The sequence below is a fragment of the Brachycentrus maculatus genome, unplaced genomic scaffold, assembly GCF_059751285.1.
Source record: "Brachycentrus maculatus isolate JH-2025_06_01 unplaced genomic scaffold, ASM5975128v1 h1tg000032l, whole genome shotgun sequence".
NCBI classification, from domain to species: domain Eukaryota; kingdom Metazoa; phylum Arthropoda; class Insecta; order Trichoptera; family Brachycentridae; genus Brachycentrus; species Brachycentrus maculatus.
Window position 1 is genome coordinate 964181 of NW_028280786.1, and position 22090 is coordinate 986270.

A 22090-nucleotide genomic window follows, 5' to 3' on the forward strand; every position below is an offset into this window, starting at 1 on the left:
TCAGCGTGACCAATTAAGTTTCGCTTAATTGCGAATTAACCCTTTAAAAATAGTCCTTATTACTAAAATTTTAACTAAGCTTAGTAACAAGCTGATGGCAATTGTCGTTAATTGCCACTAACTTCGTACTACTGACCATTCATGTATGCATTTAGTCCTTTGATATAGCTGAATTAACAATCCGTCCGCCTCCGTAGTTTAGTGGTCAGCATGTTCGGCTACCGTACAGAAGGTCCCAGGTTTGATTCCCAGGGGGATTAAACAAATATAGGTGATTTTTTCACTCTAATATTTATTCAATACTACCCTGGTCTGGAACATGAAGCGGAGGGCTGATCACCTTTTCTTCATGTGTTTACGATCAAGATAACACTGGGATTTGAAGAAGATGAAGAAGAAAAATATACTGTTAACAGTATATTATTATTCTTCATCTTCTTCAAATCCTCATCCGCACCCTAATGGTGCACATGGCACTGCATCATATAAACGCAGTGTTATCTTGACCGTTAACACGTGATCGAAAGGTGATCAGCCCTCCGCTTCAGATACCAACCAGTCCAGGGTAATAACTAATAATTATTAAAGTGACAAAATCACATTTATTTCATCCCCCCTAGGAATCGAACCTAGGACCTCCTGTACGGTAGCCGAACATGCTACATACGGAGGCGGAACACTGGTGTAAAAAAAACTTCAATTTATTTTAATCACCTCCCCCTTCCATAGGAATCGAACCCGAGACACGATAGCCGAGAACGGTAGCCGAGCTTGCTGACCATAACACAACGGAGGGTATTAGAGTAGGCGTATAATTTAATTTATCATCCATTGATTAAAACATTAAGTTGTTAAACAAAATTAGATAAATGGTGAAATAAACCGCAAAACGGTGTATCTACCTAACTGCCCGCGTTTCGGCACCGCTTTTTAGTCAATTAAACGTTAAATTTGAAAAATACGACCGTGATACTGTCGGATTAGGATCTAAGATCACTATCCTTGATAAAGAAAGCGGTGACTGACAATAGGTGCAAAGACCTCAAAGAAGGGGTCAACGTAACAAACATACAAACACCACTTTCCGTTTCCATGAGCATCATTATAATATGATAATATTGCTGATATACTACAATACTACCATCTCACCGTTTCCCTCCAGGGGTAGACAGAGAGAATGGAACGCTACACTCGTCTGTCCTGGTATACACTCCTGGCTTCCTACATATCCATACATCTAGTCATACATATCCTCCGTTTATGTAGACTTTTGATGCCATCAGATTTTAGGTTCTCATTATCTGATCGTACCAAGTCTTTTTTTATATATTTACAAATATATTTATATCATAGTCATACAGGAGAAAGTGACCAAGTGCATTTTTTACAAAAACGTGATCATTGACTATTTGATATCTTCTTAGCTTAATATTGCCCTGCAAAAATCTCAAAGCGATTTTAAACTTGGTAGTATAAAATATTGACTTGTTAAATTGATGTTTATTTTCTTACCAAGCAAAAGTGACAAAATGACCCTCTTGAACATTTTACGTTTTGTTAGTTGGTCACTTTCTCCTGTACGACTACGTACGTACTATATATATATATATATATATATATATATATATATATATATATATATATATATATATATATATATATATATATATATATATATATATATATATATATATATATATATATATATATATATATATATATATATATATATATATATATATATATATATATATATATATATATCTGTACATCCATATTTAAGCATATGCATTGTCTGTCTTCCTTATTATTAATGTCCCAGTAAGCAGTAGGTCCGGTGTCACCATTGCATGTCCCGTTTTCCAATGTAGAGGTGTACGTTGATCGAATAACGACTTCCAGGGAACTCGTCAAAGCGAAGAAGCTGAGCAGTAAGTTGTTAGTACTACTCAAACGCATTACTTATGAGGGACATTGGACAGTGGTCCACCCGCGCGCGCGTGGGAAGCAGATTGCCAACATGATGATATCCTGAGCCGCGGCAGAATCCCTTCCAGTGGCGTACCTACTTTCCATTCCATATAAGAAAACTGCAGAAATATCGCATTCAACGCGCGAGTGTTTATGCCAAGAATTCTAATTTCACTCATGAATTTCAAGAAATTTTAGTAACTTAAAACATAAATAATAAATCCACTCACGAGTAGGCTATAAAACTTGAAAAAGTTGAAGCCTAAGTACCTAAGTAGGGCCATGACAAGCGGTGTAGCAAAGACGAAATAATTTTTTATCCATTTTTTTTCACAATAACAAAAGTAGTTTCACTCACAATGCACAGAGCACTATTCTCACGAACTAATTGTCCGACGTCTGTCAAATTTAGTTTGGTACTTACTAAAAATCATATGGATTTCACTATAGTAACGCCATCTATATTTGAGCCAACCTACGAACTTTTCAGCCCAACTGTGAAAATCTAGACTGGCCAACTCCTTCAACCATTCATGAAATCCATGACTACTTACACAGTGACAAGCTCTGTATCTTATACATAGCCTATCAATGTAGGAAAAAGTGCAAGCGTAGGCTGCGGGTAGACTTCATTGCAATTCAAAACTTTCCTAGAATGAAACTGAACTTTTAACAATCTTCAGCAAGAAACTTCAAGTAGCATCAGGAATAACGAGTTGGTTTTAAACATTTGTGAAAGATAACGCTGTGTAACTTATACAGTTTTACTGCTTAATGTTAGTTAAACATTGAACTTTAAACTTCCCGAGATCTAGATTGATACACACACGAACCCTTGGGTTAGTTTTTAATCTCGCGTTTAGCTGAACCGCGTACATTTTGAATCGAACCAAATACTCCATAGATTCATCAACATGAGTATAACTCTCCTTTTTATTCATCGTTCACTTTGAGTAATTCCACTCAAAAAATCTTCTTCATGACTACCGATTTCAGAATAACCATTCTCTCGTCAGGTCAACCATAAACATAGTTATACATAAAGTGAGTTATGATATCCTCATAAACATAAGTTTTAAAAATAATTCAAGCAACGATACATAAGTATGCTAAATTTCAGATCGATCCCACGAAGTTGATAGGTCGACATCGCAAACATAAACTAAAGTAAAGCTTACTTTTTTTGACATCTCAATATAGATGTAGAATAATGTGGAAGTCTGGGCACTTATAAGGCTTACGACAGTCATACGTTGCGTTAAGTGATCACTTTACACACGAGTAACATTCACCAATTCTACCCATGATTGACGACCATAATACTCAAATTCTTGAAACATCTAGATATATATATCAAACTCCAAACAAAGTATGCGAGAGTTCAGTAGATACATCTATGGAGGGATGAGGAAAGCATAGAATCTTTAATTTGTATGCGAGATCTGAATCCTGAATTATATTCACGTACTTGAGAAACGCTTTAAAACATAATTTTCGCTTTTTATCTTAGCTTATAATTTGACCCGTTTATTTATTTACAACATTTTGAGAGTGTCCTACTACTTTTTCACTAATTAGGGTTTTCTCCATTTCGGAGTTTTTTACATTTCTTGACTCCATGGAGAAGAATATGAAGTCTGACAGGGCTTATGAGCTCTCATAGGCTAATTAACTCCTAGATATATCATTAATCTCATAACGTTGTATATATGAATTCACAAGAGCCATCTATGTTGGATTGAGAAGGCTTTTATTAATGTATATTGAGAGCATCTTTTTTTTTGTTGTCAGAAAATTTTCTGAAATTTGGACACACTCAAAATGTTGTAAAATAAAGCTATTCAAAATAAAAGCTACACTTTGATCCAAATTAATCTAACTAAGTCATTTTCTGAGTATATTAAACTAGACAAATATTTCAATATAGTTACACCGGGAGGCTGAAAACTGGCCCAAGAAAGGCTCGCGTGACTAATTTTGAATAACATTGAAATTTTCTGAAAGAGCAGACGTCTATATTGATTTTGTTCTTTGTCCAACTAGACAAAGGTATTGTATGAACTAAGCCACCTTATGTGACACGAAACACCATGAAATATATAGTACTCATAAATTAGTAATTCTGTATCACGATATTATTTATTAAAGTAGCTAATTTGTCATATTTCAAATTGAAATATGTATATTAACGATTAGTAACGATATCCTATTAAAGAAGTGTGCATTTCTTTGGCGACCAGTTATTTCGTTTTTCTTTTAAATATTTTGTTTCACAGACTTACCTAGCTTATTTGTTTATTATTTCTAACAATATTATTTTCAGGGTGTTTAAATACTTGTTAACAAATCTGAATTATCTTCAATTAGGAGTTATTTTTTTACATTCTTTACATTTTTAGCATCTTAACTCTTAAGTGAAGAAGAATATGGAATTTTTAATTAATTTTTTTACGTTTTTAAAGTCAGGGCATTTACAGGGCTAACATTTATGTTTATATTTTTTTATCCTCAGGTTATATTATTTTTATTAACTGTAATAATTTTCTTTAAATCTTAAAAATATTCAACTTTATTATTTTATTTTGTTGTGAATTAAATTTTGAAGCAAATTACTTGCATCAAATCACGACAAGAAAGTCATGTTTGATTTTGTAATTTTTACGTTTATGTTTTAGATTGGAGAAATCAGCATTCTATGCTCATTCTAAAATTTCACTCAAATCAGTGATCCCCTTTTCAATATAGTCTGAAAAATGAAAGAATTCTGAGATGAAAACTGTAAAAAAAAAATGTTTATTTGCAACTAAATCTACTTTAGTTAACATTTTTTTAAAAAAATGGGTAAGGCATACAATATTGAGATAACATATAGTTGATATTTCCAGATATTTTGTGGCACATTTTAAACTTACATATAACTTACATAAACTTTATAATATACATAAAACTAGTTTGTTTTAACCACTTTCTATTAGTACTTTTCTCCAACCGGTTTCGACAAGAACCTTGTCATCATTAGGGTTAAACATGTACATTTTGTAGAAAAGAACCAATAAAAGTAGTTAAAAACAAAGTAGTTTTAATTTATAAAGTGGAATCAAATCATTTGATCTTGATCACTTAAAGAAATAGATTCAATTAAGATAGTCATTCCCGACAATTTTTTACCTGCAACTTCCAAATACATAATATGTTTGGTTTAATTTCAGAGCCCTTATTCCACGAGAAGCCAATGAATGATTGGGGAGCAACGGCTCCCGTCTGGATGCGATAAGGAGCGGAACCAGTATTATCATCTAGTGATATCGCTTTCAGGAATCCATGGGACCGATCGCGCATACCATACCACCAACAAACCACAACCATCAAGCCAAAAGCTCCAAACAATAAAATCGCCTGTCCAACTTTTTGCTATAAATGAAACACTCATTTTGACCCATGATCATAGATTGTTTTTATCAAAATTAAAAAATTCAGGATATAGATGTGCAATGTTCAAATGTAATATATACATAAAAACAGGATCTACAGCCGCTAATAGAAGTTGATAAAAGGACAATACTATCACTTTCGTGCTTTTTCTTGTACTGCTAGCCGTTTAGATTTTTTGTTTAAGTGGTCTTTTAATTGATAAATTCATGTATGTTATGTATATTTTGTGCAACGGTCGTGGCGCCAATGATAACGGACATTAGTTCCGGTGACAATACGTCAACACTTTAAGATATTTTGTCCCTATTTAATTTGTCTAGAAACATATTAATGATTTAATTTGGAAACTTAAGTGTAAATTTTATGATACATTTGTACTCGTATCATATTAATGATATCCCACCCCTAATTTGGACAATTTAGTACTTATAAAAAAAGTAGCGTGACCAAAAAGTGACTGCCAAATCAATTAATGAAATTGTAAATAAAAACCTGTACGTCCAGAGTACCCTAGCAACTATTACACAAAAAAATATATATGTAATAAACTAATCTCTTCATTTTAACTATTTTACATCACTCGCAAATGAGTTGAGGCTTAATAAAAAATATATAAATAAAAAAAAAATAATCTGTTCTCTTCTTCTGTATGAAGTTCGTTTAGACTTTTTTGTTTTACGATGTGTTGCTCTGAAGATGGCACAACAATATTTAACAACAAGAGATTTATGAACTATATTTTGACTAACGTTAGTAACAATCTATGGATTTTTAATTTTGATGAACCATCGCCTAGACGCTACTGTTACTTTAATTTTTGCCATAATGTAATTTACAATAAATTCTTGGTATGTAAACATTTATTGTAACAAACTTTAATTTATGTAGAACCAACACAAAATTACTTTGCTCACTTTCCATAAACGATCATAAACGGAAATGACAACTCCCACACAAATTAATACCTACATATCTGCTCCAGACTTTCATAATAGTTGATATGTAAGTAAACACATTTTCATAATAATAAACCCCAGGATGTTTAACGGGCGATTGCATCTGTCAATCTTTTTTCAACTCTTAAAAATATTTAAAGTCTTAATTGAGCTACAGATTATTTTTAATGCACTAATTAAAAACTAACAAAAACTATTTCTCATGTTGTTTCATTTTTCTTTTTCGAGAAATAGTCGTCTTTTCGATGGTTAAAATAGTTCTAGGCCCGTGAACGAGATTTCAATACAATTCAATTTATTCAACAAAAAAATAATATATTCTAATACTATATCCTACTTAATATATCCATTGATTCATAGATGGCAGTAATAAACGTTTTCAACAAAACCAACAATATTCAGGGCGTATACTTATACTAAAAGTAAGCAAGAAGACTTAAAGGTGTAGAAGAATCCCGCTTCGGAAAACTCCTTCGGACACATGGAACAGATCAATATCCAACGTGATATTGTTTAACATAGCGGTAGCTCTTCCTACAGGCATAACCATCGGCAGGTTGGTCCCTTGTATAGGAATGTGAAACAATCTATGCCGACGCTGTCTTAGGTAACTATCGGGAACATACAGACCAATGCTCCGGATAATTTCAGGATTATCGATCATACCGCAAGTAAGATGAAGGAAGAGATGAAGAGATGAAGGAAGCAAGATAAAAATCTCTATAAGTAATAACAAGTATAATCGCCTCTGTAGTGTGATGGTCACCACGCTCGGCTACCGTACTGGAGGTCCCGGGTTCGATTCCCAGGGAGGGGGGAGGGGGTTAAAATAAATATAATTGATTTCTCACTCTATTATTTATTCAATATACCCTGGACTGGTACCAGAAGCGGAGGGCTGATCACCCTTCCTTCATGTGTTTACGATCAAGATAACACTGCGCTTATATGATGCAGTGCCCAATGCACCATCTCGTGCGGATAAGGGTTTTAAGGAGTATGTATAATAATAAAACTAAAATAACGCATTTAAACCATGATTATTAATAAAAAAAATTATTATTCATATTTTATTATCATTTTTTTTTTTTCATAAACAAAAATAAGACTCGATACTGGCAGAAACATCTTTCACTAGGTGACTGAAAAAAAGTATAACAGCAAATTACATAATATTCTTACAATAACAAACAAACAACAAAAAATGAGCGCCCTCGAGGAAGAACCAAAATTGTTTGTTTACATATAATTTTTTTACGCTTTTTTTATCGACAATTTCACGTTGAGAGCGTGTCGATAAATATCAACTAACGATAAAATTACCTCATATTATTTTTAACTTGGAATAAAATCGTTATTACTGAAACCATATGCATCAGCCGAAATAGCTCAGTTGGGAGAGCGTTAGACTGAAGATCTAAAGGTCCCTGGTTCGATCCCTGGTTTCGGCATTGCTTCCTTTTTGTTTTCACCATTTATTTATTTTTATTTTCAGTATATTTATTGTAATTTCACATTTTTTTACCATAAACATTTTTTTAAAGTATTAATTTATTATTTATATACTTATTCAAAATAATTTCTTGAATGAAAAGAGACCATTCGGATAAATTTGCGTATGAATTCTACTCTATGTTTCAGTAGGGAAGACTTAAAACTGTTTCCTACTTAATATATCCATTGATTCATAGATGGCAGTAATAAACGTTTTCACCAAAACCAATCTAGGAAACTTAAAGCTATTTTTAAGCAATATTAAAAATATTTATATTTTTAGTTTTAAAAAAAACTTTTTTATTTCATTAATAAAAATAGGGTAAATAGTAATGAATTGGGATTTATGTTTTGTTTTTGGGAATTGTTTTTTCTAATAGTTTTATTTATATTACAAATTTACCCCCTTATTAGTTAAAAATGGAAATTTTATTTTTCCACTGTATCAAGTCAGCGTTAATTTTTATAAAATAACTTTATACAAAAATAATGTTAATAATTGAAACCATTAAAAGACTAAAAAAACTATGATAAAACATAAATCATGGATAAATTTGAACAAGAAATCCTCAAAAATTATTGTTAAAACAAAAAATTATAAACACGCATCTGTGGGTTTTATTTGTTTTAACAACAATTTTTAAGGATTTCTTGTTCAAATAGACTTTTAGATAAGGCAATGCAATTCTTTAGATAATAGTTAAAGTCTTATAAAAATTATAACTCAAAATGATATTAATAAAATATGTTAATTTTTTACCATTTATATTTTTGACGACACTGTCCGTGAAAGATTTATGTTATTTGGGCCCCTTTGCGTTCGGGTCAATTATTAAAATACAGTTTACAGTCATGACCGCCTCTAGACTAGCAGTACATGATTTATTCACACCTTTTAGCGAGTCATTCCATGCATGACTTAACCAACACCAAAGGTTAATTACATCATTATTATTTGGGCAGTTCTGAATTGTGGTCGGAATTGCCCTGCCCTTGACCGACGACGGGTCGCATTTCAAAAGGTTTTTTTTTCTTATGAACAACATGGAATTTTGAATACATATTTTCAATAACCTGAACAAAGGACCAAAGACGAGAGAGGACAAAACAACTCGTACGATACCTGACGTTTTTTTCCCTATGGAATGTACAGAATATATATCGTATATACAATATTTCATTTTAAAAATAAAATTTGAGTGTAAAAAAGGTCTTTTGATTATTTTTTTCAAATACTTATGTATATTTGTAGGTGTACTGTTTTATATGTTATCATATATTTGGGGTATGTGGTGACGAGGGAGAAGGCGGTCGTGTTGAATAGGTATTTATTTAACAATAAATGCTACACAAAACGGTACGGCGTAGCGGTGGCGTAGATGTACTGTCGGGCTGGCTGGAGTATCCTCTTGATGCTGACGAGGGTGATGGACTGGAGATCGTAGCGAGGTCTTGATATCATTTGTCAGATTTAAGTTTTTTTCTTCTTGTTTTTGCGAATTCACAAATAAAAATATATAATTAATTTTGAAAGAAAACTAACATAAAATCTTTGTTTTAAACGATGAGTATGTATTATATATTTTTGTTAATATTTTCTATTCATGCAACAAGTACCAGTACACACGGATGCAAATCTCTTTTTTTTATAGGTAACCATAAATAATTTTTTTCTGAACTATTATTTTTTCTTCCGGTTTTATAAAATAGTTAGAATTCATACCTAATAATACTGTGTCCGCATAGAAAAACGAAAGTAAGAAAGTGATATATTGCGTAGGTGTAGGCAAAATTAAGAAATTTCCTTATGTGGTACGTTTTGTATAATGTAATACTCTTCCCAGCTGAATTGTGGCCATGACCCATGTTCAATATTTTCCTGTCTCCGCAAAATAATATACTATTGACGATCCCCAATTATAGGGTATTGAAAAATTTACAAATATTCCAATCCCTGTAAAGGCATATTGGCATACTTACTTCATATTAAGCCACTGTCTAATATAGTCTATGTGACAAAATGGTCACAATTTTTTTTTATGATGCACAATTTGTATTTTATTTCGATAAAGTGCATTCAACACTAGAAATATTATGAGAATACTTTTCTATGCTTCCGTTTCTTTAATTTGGTTGAATATATTTTTTAGCGAAAACGGTAGAATAACGAACCCTATATTCTGTGACTCTTATTAAATATTTAGAAATTATATCTTCAAAAGTATTAGATGTCACATATCGATTTGTTTGTAATTATCATCACCAAGACTTATTATTTTTTTCAATTTGTTCATTTGTAATTTTCAACTAACTTTGTATAATTCATATAATTCTATTTTTTATTACTTTAATAATGCTTAATTTTTCTGTTTTATCTATTTATTTTTTGCAGAGACCACCGCCTGATGTGGTTTGTCAGTGGAGTATTTAAAAGTATTTTTTATTTTTTTTTGTAGCAATTTGTAATATGACTAAATGAAAACATGGCATATATTATCGCTCACTCCTTTCAACAACGTCATATATAAAAAACTGTCAATTTTCAGTTGTGCATGTTTTCGGAGTGCCCTTACTGTATATGTATCTTACAACTAACATGTATCTTAATTGATTCGGCAGTCACTTTTTGGTAAAATCTATTCCTTTTGAATTAATGTTTTACTTAGTAAATGTGTTTGAAAATGGTGCGGGATGCATCGAAACATGTGTCACAGTAGATTTTGAAATAGTGGTGTTTACTAAGAAAAACTTTGATTAAAAATTAATATTTACCCGCTACAGGGCAGAAAGTGTTGTTTTTGCATTTTGTAGAAAAGTTATTGTTTAATTATTTTTTTAATATACTAAATATTTTTTTACCATTCCTTTACATTACCTTTGCTGTTTCAATTATATTTGTTATTCTATAATGTTTTCGGTATAAATACTTATCACCATGTTTAATTCGATTTGTCCAATTCGTTACGCTGCTTATTAATACTATAATAGCCCTCTGAGCGCGTACATGTTATGAAATAAATTTTCTACAGCTACATATGGATGTAAAAAATATTAATTTGTTCCATACATGCGTAGCCATTAATATTTTATATGCGCGCAAAAAAATACGTGTATTTTAATATTTTATAACTGTTTTAATATTTTTTTTATAAATCGTGTTACCATTTCAAAATGTGTACCTACGTTAATCATCTCGTGATTTAGGTAAATAAAAAATACACCCTTCTTTCGTGTAAATAAACTATTATTTCATTTGCAGCTTATAATAATAATTATTATTTAAATTTTTATTAAAAAGTCATTAAATTAATTCAAGCAATTAAATTCAGTCAGACTTAAATTCAGACAGTATTTTTTTGAGACATGCGACGAACATTTTGGTTGTTTGAATTCAAACTTATTCAAAGACTACTGAAGAAATTTATCGTCTCTGGACAAGCACTTCAATACAAATACCCTAATCACTTTAAAATCGTAAATTAATTAAATTCACCGATAAAAGATTTAATTTTGAGTTTCCGATTTTCCACCTATACACCTACTTAACAAATATGAAGAAAAAAATCCTATACTTTTCCTCGTGAGCAAGAGAACAGAACGAGGACGACCGAAAAAGACTTTCACGATCATATCAATCAGAATCTAAAATCTGGCGGTGTCAAAAGTCTGCGTAATCGGAGATGGATGTGAATGAGGCGAGGAGTGTATGTCAGGAGAGAAGAGTGTGGAGTTCCATCTTCTCTGCCTACATCTGCGGGGAAACGGCGTGATGGTAGTTGTAGTAGTAGTAGTAAGATAAAAAATGTAAGTTTTAATTTAACAGATGCTCTTCCATGTTTATTGTTAAAAAACGGCAATAGACAATAATAAGAAAACACTTGAAAACAAGATGGCACTACATATTTGTGCATTGAGGGTATACCGTATCGATGTGGGTCATTGCTAACTTTAGATTGAGCCTACTATGAGTAGATATTGTACATACAGGGTGACACAAAATTAATCACCCTACGGAAATTATATAATTTTTTGCAAATGGCGTCGTACGTCAATCATATTTGACATTTGTGAACTAGACAGTATACAAACAGATTCAGGGTGGCGCAAAATAATAATCTACTTTTGTTTTTTAATAAAATTTTACCAAAAAAAAAGTTTTGAATAGTGGTAATCTTGATTTGGACCTTAAGAAAAAAAAATTTAAGTGAAAAATATGATTTCCGCCAAGTGGCTGCCGTCAGTATTGATATTGTACATATTTGTGCCCGTTTTATCAATCTGTTAAATCAGTGCTTCGTAGCCTTTCCTCACCTACGTCACACCAAAATTCTTCCTAGAATTTCGCGGCACACCATAAGCTAAAATATCGCTCACTCCTTTCAACAATGTCATAAATCAAAAAACTTGATTTTTCAGGAGATCGTTTTTAATGTTAAAAAATATAAAACAATGTAATAAAAATAAATATTAAGTCACTTATTGAACTTTTTACTGTGCAACAGATCTTTTTAGGTGAAACCTGAATATTTTTCCTACATTTGAAAAATATTAAGTTGATTAAAATAATAATTAAACATCACCTTTTCTTCAAAATGCAAGAACAACACTTTCAGCCCAGTAGCGAGTAAATATTAAGTTAAAAATATGCCGCTTTTGCTGGGATATTTTATTAGTACATGTTTTAGTACATTTTCTGGGCATTCCTACAACACGCAGTACTGAAAATTGACGAATTTTGATATTTGACGTTTTTGAAAGGAGTGAGTAATATATATAGACCATTGAAAAATTATTTAGTTTTATGTATTTATTTTATACTTTATTTTAAAATAATTTAATTTTATGAAAAATGATTTGTCATTGTTAACGCACATTGATCAATTATTTTTTGTAGATAAATACATATTGAAAAATTACAAAATGTCTAATACATTGAATTTTACTCATGAATCCTGCTCATGGCAAACCACTGTGCCATAGCACACCGGTTGCAGAGCACTGTGTTAAATTATAAGATCTTCCGATAGGGTCATTCATTTTGTGCCACCCTGTAGTGGGTGCCTTTTCAAAATGAATGTATCGGAACTGCAAGTAATTTTACATGATGTTGTTTTCTTACAATCGATTGCACTTGAAAACAACTCAGTACAAAGTGTTTAATTACCCATGGTAACAAACGAACTTACTCGGTTTATTTAATTTAACATGAGGTAGTAGAAATAGAAATAGTAATTAGGTGCATAAGTAGGTACGTTCATAATATTCACTCACTACATTTTGAGTGTGTTCAAATCCTTGTTAACAAATGTGAGATTCTCCAGATTAGACTTAGATATATATATATATATATATATATATATATATATATATATATATATATATATATATATATATATATATATATATATATATATATATATATATATATATATATATATATATATATATATATATATATATATATATATATATATATATATATATATATATATATATATATATATATATTTACATATATATCTTACTTCTTTAGCACTTCTATCTCTCTCTTTGGGCTTCTTATGCCCTGTAAAAGTTTCCAGAACGCCTCCGTTGTAGAAAGGGGGCGTTATCGCTTACTTTGAGAAATACTGAGGATGTAAAATAATTTTGGAAAGATCTGTGCTTAGTAAAAAACTCACTCAAATCAAATTTAGATACTGCCGAGAATTCATACATGAAGCTACGTGTAAATTATGTACTTGAAATACTTGAAAGTGTTCAGGCCAGGAGTCGGAATAATCGACGGGTACGGATGATGAGGAGATGCATGAATGTGGAAGAGGCGAAGATTGTTTGCAAAGACAGATTGATTTGGCCTGCTGTTCTCTTTTCTCCGTCATATAATATTTTCTCCTTTTTTTTCCAGCAACATAATATTCATACGTAAACATCATAATAATAAAAACACTTTTGTTCCTAATTTGTTTACTTTAATTGCGATGTAAAACACGACTTAGCATTGTCATTTACGTGGCTTTATCACCGCATATCGCTTTCACCCATTGCTAACCCAATTCGTAAATATTGGCTATCACTTTAAAACATGATCGGAATATATTATTTAAATACTGTTAGAATATTAGAAAAAAATGGCGGTGAACAAGTTTTAAAATAGAAGCCCGAGGATGTTCTCCAATTCCGAAAAAGGTTTTAACCACGTTTTTTTTGTTTTCGCGGATGTGCTAAGTTTACGCCTAGAGCTTAATTGACGACCTCCTAATTTGGAAATACCGAGAATAAACGAGTGTGACCATTCTCAATGAATAATAATACTCTTAAATTTATCGTTTACTTGGTAAATAGTATGATTTATATAATAAAATAACAAATGTGTATAGTTTTCCCACATATTCTTTATTTGACCAGTGACTGGGTTTCGTCATTACGATAAAACTTTATACTGATTAGTTATTTTACTATATAAAATGCAGTTCCACCAAGAATATCAGTATAAAACTTAAATACTACGATTTAATCGAATTTATTGTGACGTACAATGCTTTCATGCTCTTGAACACCGTATGTTAATTTTAAGATTTTACGTTGTTTTTATTATACATGAATAAATAATAAAATGTACAACATAACAACGATGCTGAATGAATTAATTTGTGGAACCATTAAATACCCATTAATATCTACCCATTGTGAATTCGTTTTGCAACTCAATCGATTTTCTTACGAAAGTTACGTAAATGTTTCTGAATTACCCTATTAATCTAAGAATATTAGGGGTACATTTTTTACCCGATTTATTTCCTTCGTACATATCAGGAATGACATATCTTGTAGCGCGAGGATTAACCATTATTTAACACGATTTTAATAACACGCTACAAAATTATTTTAATTTTTTATAATTGATTCGGCAGTCGCTTTGTGGTAAAATCTATCCATTTTTAATTTATGTTGTACTTAGTAAATACCATATACGGTGTTTAAAAATGCTGCGAAATGCATCATAACATGTGTTACATATGTTACAATAGATTTTAAGAAATAGTGATATTTACCAAGTAAAACTTAAATTATTTTTTATTTTGACTAAATCTAAATCCAGCGTGGTCAACCTATATTTGTATGTAAATAGCGGACCATGAAAAAAGCACGCATTTTAAATAAATCATCCATAAAATATAATTTTTATTATATGGATGATTTACAATATTTGTTACACAGTCAGATATGAAATAAGTGATATTGTTTTCATTATTATATTTATTACTCAGATTTTTTTTTGCCACACAGGCATGCTGACATATTTATGTTATGTTTTGTGTTCTAGTCTAATTTATTTATTTATTATTTTTCAACAATCTATAGGCTATTCTATTGTATTTAAGAAGAAAATAGATGTTGGCATTTTCTTAATATGAAATAGATTAAAATCACCCTTGAAGTGATATTTCACGAAAACAGCGCTATGTCCAATAAATAAATAAAAATATTTTCAGATAAATTATTTATCTGTACGCTTTTTCACTGACGTTGTCCATAACTCCCCTATGCAAACCTCAGTACTAAATCATCTTAACTTTATATAAGAATCAATCATGATAACACGATCCGTTACGGTGTCCATTGCACCATCGGGTGCTGATAAGGTTGAAAAGTTTTTCTATGTCTTCTCCGATTGGAAGTACTCATCATTCAACTTATTTTAGAAAATACTGTTATAAAAATGAAATCGTTTTTATGTAACTTTATGTTTATCATGGCAACTATTTCTGCTTCTTTCCAGATAAAATAATATGTTTTATTTACTTAAATATATATATATATATATATATATATATATATATATATATATATATATATATATATATATATATATATATATATATATATATATATATTCATGTGTGTTCATTTTATTAATTTAACGTGTATATCTATCAAAATTATACCTTCAATGTTCTGATAATAATATGTAGGCAATTCAAAAATACATACCATTAATCCTATGTATAAATTATGTAATTCATTGTGGGTATCGCATTTTTTTTCAATCCAATTTACATAATTAATTAAAAATTTGTAGTATATACATAAAAACACATGCTATAAAACTATAAACCATCGGTCACGATACGAGAGCGTCAGCGACAAGCGGAGACAAGCGGCAGAGCAGTATCGCACAGTATTGTTTTCATTGACCACTTATGATATTAGCAGCACGTGGCTTCGCTAAGGCGGAAACGCTCTCAAGTTGTCGTCTAGTCTTCGTGTAATTAGAAATCTAGGGAACACTACATCTATTTTATGCTGTGCCCTATGCACTATCGGATGCGGTTAAAGGTGGAGACTGACCGGAGCATTTCGTCGTAACATCGCTCGCGGCGAGCATCACCGAGCATCCGAAACTATGGATGGAGCGCTCGGCTCGCTGTACTGACTGCCTGAATGCTCGCATCGTGCTCCGGTCAGTCTCCACCATAAGAGTAAAGAAAATAAAAGATGTCTGCATTTTTTTTTTTATAATGGCATCATTAAAATTAAGTAACATTGTATAATATATTAGTCTTCCCAGCTAGTGTGGAGGTATTTGAAACCCCCACAATGTACCTAATAGATTCCAAAGCAAAGGACAATGAATTTAAACCCTTGGACATTCAGCGGGAGAGTTCAAAGCATTCTTCATAGCTGGGTCATTGTTTTGGACTGGGAGTTTTTAGATGATTGGCAGAGCACATACGTACCTCTTATCCGGTATCGCCAGGCCGTCAGGAGTTCAAAACGGTTGGACATAGAAAATTACAAGATGAAAAAATAAGAAGAAAAAAAAGTTCCTTAAATTGCAAAAATCGGTCATTTTTAAATGTTGATAAATATTGACTTATTGGTAAAGACGGTGAGAGCTTTAAGCTTAATTTTAAATCACCTTTAAACATAAATAACTACCTTGGTTTTAAAATAATTAATTGTCATCTAAATAATTGAGAAACTAGCATAAGTTAAGTGTAGGGATATGTTATAAAATAAAATAAATTTTTAATACAATTTTTTTATGATTTTGGCTGATACTTTGTGACAGATTTTAAAAACTTATAAAATAAAAGTTCAGCTTTGTTTTTAACCACTTTTATTTTCGTGCTTTTTTCAAACCGATTTCACATAAATAATATATACAATACACACCTAAATTAAAAAGCTTACATACTCGTTTTATTATAGCTTAAAATACAATATAAAAAAAGAGTTTTATCGAAATAGTAAAAGAACCCTGCTTCGAAAAACCTTTTCGGAGAGATGGAACAGATCAAAAAACAAAGCGATTTTATTCAGAATATCAGAATGACATCTTGGAATTTAGAAAACGGACTGTATCTGTATAAAACTTAATGGGTGACATCTATGATTGAAATTGATAAGTTAGCAGAAATCCTTTAATACGTATACGAGACTTTTATCTAGATAATTTTTTTACTATGCACCTGAGAGCAAAAAACCATTTTATTTACAACAGTCATTTTATTTACAATTTATTGAGTGTTTTCAATTTTACACACAAATAGTGGACTGGATTCGCTAAGAGTTCATAATATATTTTACAACATAATATCAATAAAAAACACTGTTTAAAAAAACAAAAATTAGAAAACACTCAAAATATTATGAAAATATTCAAGTATTTGGTGTTTACAAACAGATCGGTCGAAAACAACTGATGATATTGGAAATAGTAAACATTTTATAAATATTAAATTCTGTTTTTAATTTTTGATATTTTTTTATTTTTATAGTAGTTTATTGTTCTTAGTTTAGAATTCTTAATTTTTACAAAAGTACAATGTATTTTTTTCCACTAGTAACACATTTTGAGGTGGCAAAATTATCCTGTGATATTTTATTTCTAGAATTCTATGCACATAATATTTCTTTTCCTTCAATATTTTTGTACATAATGGATGATATTTTAAAAATGGATAATATACATACAATGCGAAAAACCTCTAAAATAATATGTATTTGTTGTCAGGTTTATTTTGTTTACAGGTATAACGCATAATATGTATATTAACTGTTAAACGCGAGAAAAAAACATATTGGTGAGGTTTCAATTTTTGATCACCCATTAACTTTAATATTATATTTAAGAGAAAAATAAATTTGCAAATTTATTAAAAAAATATTGTTTCTTTTTATTTCTTTTAAAGTTTGAATAAATTATTTTTATTTATCATTAAAAGTAAGTCAATTTACTGTAACCAAAATCTTTTGATTTTCTTTGGTGCCTGCACTGCTAAGCGACAAAAATATAATTATGTAGGTAATTAAGATCGCTGCCGATTGTGATGTGTAATTCCTAATTGTTTCTTTTTTGAGTGTCTCTTAGTTTTATTTTTTAATTATTAACAATATTATATTTAAATTCAAATTATTAAAAATGTAAATTCGTTTTTATGTGTTCAGCAAATGAGAAGAAAAGTCTCAAGATTGCTCTACTGTCGAAAATTATTGTAGGTAAGTTAAGGTTCGCCATTATGAAATTTAAAGATGCAGCCTTTTTATTTAAAAATTAACCTTAATTATAGAAAAACTACGTTTAATCATCATAAACTATCATTATTTCAACATTTAATTATTTGCTAAATCAATATTCATAAAGTTTGTTGTATATAATTGACAATAATCCATATCAATATTTTGTACAATATATGATACAATTTTATATTTTTTTGACAAAATGTGGCACACATTATCATTACTTCATCCGTGTTTTTCTGTAAACTTGATAAGAGCATGATCAAATATATGATAACGCAGCCAAAAATTGACTTATTAGCAATATAACTGGATTGTCATCTACTAATATATTATTATGTATGCACGTACGCATCATATAAAAATAGTGACATCGGCCTTTCTTGGTTTAATTTTACCGATTTGTCACCATTTGATCTGCTATGATTACCAACTCTATGTACTTAGGTAAAAAAAAATCGATGGGTTTGGTTATGTTCCTAGATTATAATTCCTAGCGATATTCCACATTACTGGAAAAAATAAGTTTACTCACCAATTAGTGTTTCACACTCACTATTAAAATATATTTCGTACATAAAATATAACATAACTGGTTAATAATTTATGTAAATTCAATAAACTGTTAGAAGCGTCGTAATATTTTTATTTCATAATATTTATTGCAATTGTACCTAAAAGTTCATATTTGGTAGTATTTCTATTTGACATTCATTTGTTTCGAATTAACGTAGTAAAAAAATGCATAGAAAAAGCTTAGTTTAAGGTTCTGCTTTTGAAAAGAAAAGCCTCATTTAGAAACACCGAAAACGCATGTATGTTTTAGTATAAGGTCATTTATTCACGTATTTATAAGAATGTAATGAAGGATATCAACATCTTTAATTGATAAACACCTTTTCATAATAAAAATGCAAATAAATAAATAGTTTGTTATATCTGACGAACGTATGGTACCTTCCTAATCTTCTGCTGTCAAATCTCCCGCAATTTCTGATCAGTGTGTTCGCAAACGCGCTCGGTAAACGACGTTCGGAAGTAGAACGTCGAGTGAATTTCGAACGCAATGTGTCAAACGAACTATAGAATCTAAAAACAAAACTCTTTCTTCCATACAAATAATTCGAAATCGATTTATTATATTTTAAACAGTATTTGTGATTGACACTTATTTGTACTTAATAATTTTATAGTTCAATTAACTAGCGCCGTACAAAATAAATAATTTTATCGAATAAGGGCTTTTTTCTAGTGTATAATTGTTCTGCGATAGCGAGTTCATATGTTATCCGAATTCTTTAGTTATTTGAACAAGTTCATTAACGTCTGTGACGAGTTTAGTGACAAGAACTAATTTTATTTTTATCAACTGGAGATAAACAATACTATGGTAAGAATTTCGCTTTCCATTTTTATCACTACCGAATATCCGTGGTGTTTTTATATTGTGTCAACCGAAAATTTCCTTTTTTTGTCGGAAGAATTTTTCCTTCCCCTTTAAAGAGAAGAAAAATACAAAATATTTGCAACATTGTGAAAATTTGGAATAATACTCCATTTATTTGTTTTCTATTATTGAATTTCGGGAGACGACAAACTTAATAAAAAACGAAAAAGGGATGGAAATATTTTTTACGTTCACAGAACTTTCTGATCGACGATCTGTCATCGACTGTTAAAGTAATCGCTTTACGCACTGCGCAACCATTAAATGTACGATATTAATAAATATCCGTTCAATTGAATTTATGTAAATATCTTCTTCTTCATCTTCTTGCTCAATGCTGAGCGTCGTGGTCTTCTGGAATGTCAGGCACTTGGTGCACAAGTCCTCTCCATTCTTCTCGACCAGATTACTACAGGCATGGTCAGGAGGACTTTAATGGCTTTAGTACTGCGATACGGAAGGCAACGGGAAACCACTGTATTATTCTCCCAAGAAAGTATTATGTAAATATAGATCCATATTTATATCCGTATTCACAATTCTCGTTAATATTTAATCTTTTAACGAAAACTCCATGCCAAAAAATATTTTATTAAAGGTCTGTCATCCATCCTACATCCTACCCTCATTAAGTAAAATTAATTATAATATTATCATGTAAATTTCTCTAGAACATTATGTCAAAAAGCAATAGAGAAAGCAGTTTTTACGTTTGTCTTCTTAATATTTACTGTAATCTTCAGGATGTTTTGCTTGATTTTAGCAGAAACCTTTTCATGAATATTTTTTTTACATGTTATAAAACATATATGGCTGACTAAGTATTGCACCCACCACTTAGTCAAGCTGGAATAATGATTTATTATTATATTTATTAATTATTTATTATATTATTATTATTTATATTCTTATTATTATTTATTATTATAAGGATTCGTAGCCGAAATAAGCCACCAAGGTGGTGCATCACAGCTTGACAACGCGAGAATTTTTCTTCTTCATTTGTCACTTTTTTGTTAAAAGACCCTCCCACTAATTTATTCGTCTCTGTGTAGTGATCAGTTATAAATATTAATAACAATTCTGATGAAGATTAAAGCTTGAAATTGTGAACAAAGATACAGACGTACTTAAAATATTATTTAATCAATTTAAATACTTCCTTCGCCCTGTACTCTTCATCTGTACCTCATCAAATAAATTCCACACCTGGGTTCGATGCGGTGCTCTATGCACCATCTGAGTGCGGATAGGGGTTGTGGTGACTCCGTTAGGTCTCTAATCGAATATGTGTATGTTATACTTATATCATTTGTGAATGTTTGCATTTCTTACATATTAGTTACAATTATAACTTTTATTATAATTTATTTACATAGCTTTTAGGGAAGTAGGTACTCCATAATACAACTTGCAAAAGAATTGTGTTCAAAAGCACTATTAATATTAGGTATTATTATACCTTAGTTTAATGCAAACCAGTTTTGAAGCAAACAGTCTTTTTTTCAATACTAATTAATGCTAAAAACTATATTAACAAAACTGCTAAAAAATATTAGTCTGTTACATTACATTTTTTGTGATCACCAGATACAAACGAAAGAATGAAATTGAACGTTGATAAAATAATAATAAAAATTCGCCCAAAAAGTCCAGATTTCAATTTCAAAGGATCCATTTTTTCCCGAATGTATTTTCAGTTTTCAGAAATTCGCGGCAATTTCAAGAAATCTAATTCACCGTATTTATGCTAAATACCGGGATATTTTCCGGGTCGTCGAGATGTCATGTCCTGACGTACGCCCTAATTTTAGGTAACTATCCGGCAATCTTCCGGTTAAATGGGATACCGGATAAAAAGCGGAATTCCGAAATACGAAACGCCATTCAATCCCACGACGCAATATTTTTTCTCGCACTCGGCACAAGTACAGTGAAACCTCTATTTACGTTTTTTAAGGGACTGAAAAATCAACTAGCCTACCTGCAGACGAGCCGCTAAAATAGAGACTATGCGGGTTATTCCTTTTTATAAAAAAAAAATATAAAAAAAACATAATAAAATAATTAAAAAAACTTATATGGAAGGAAAATTGGTATATATAATAGAAGCTCTGCGGATTATTTCTGTTTAAAAAAATATTTAAAAAAAATTTAAAATTTAAAAATAATACAAAATAAAAATTAACAAACTTAAACAGAAGGAAAATGTTAATACCCAAAATATGAATTTTTGTGAAGATCATGTATGTATATGAGATTT

The 22090-nt window shown here is 30.4% G+C and overlaps 1 protein-coding gene, 1 long non-coding RNA gene and 1 other non-coding gene across 3 annotated transcripts in view; all 3 read left to right on the plus strand.

The window, feature by feature from the left end:
• LOC148312791 (uncharacterized) overlaps positions 1–1920 on the plus strand; it is a 44599-nt gene extending 42679 nt beyond the window's left edge. The window contains exon 3 of the long non-coding RNA XR_015838780.1: positions 1903–1920. This is a non-coding gene — a long non-coding RNA (uncharacterized LOC148312791). The remainder of the gene's footprint in view (positions 1–1902) is intronic.
• A 5817-nt stretch (positions 1921–7737) lies between these two features.
• TRNAF-GAA (transfer RNA phenylalanine (anticodon GAA)) lies at positions 7738–7810 on the plus strand. Its single transcript has one exon. It is a non-coding gene; the product is annotated as a tRNA-Phe (tRNA).
• Positions 7811–19379: 11569 nt separating this feature from the next.
• LOC148312793 (beta-glucuronidase) overlaps positions 19380–22090 on the plus strand; it is a 28261-nt gene continuing 25550 nt past the window's right edge. The window contains exon 1 of the mRNA XM_088273076.1: positions 19380–19770. Within this exon, the coding sequence (XP_088129202.1) occupies positions 19768–19770 (3 nt within the window). The 5' untranslated portion in view covers positions 19380–19767. The remainder of the gene's footprint in view (positions 19771–22090) is intronic.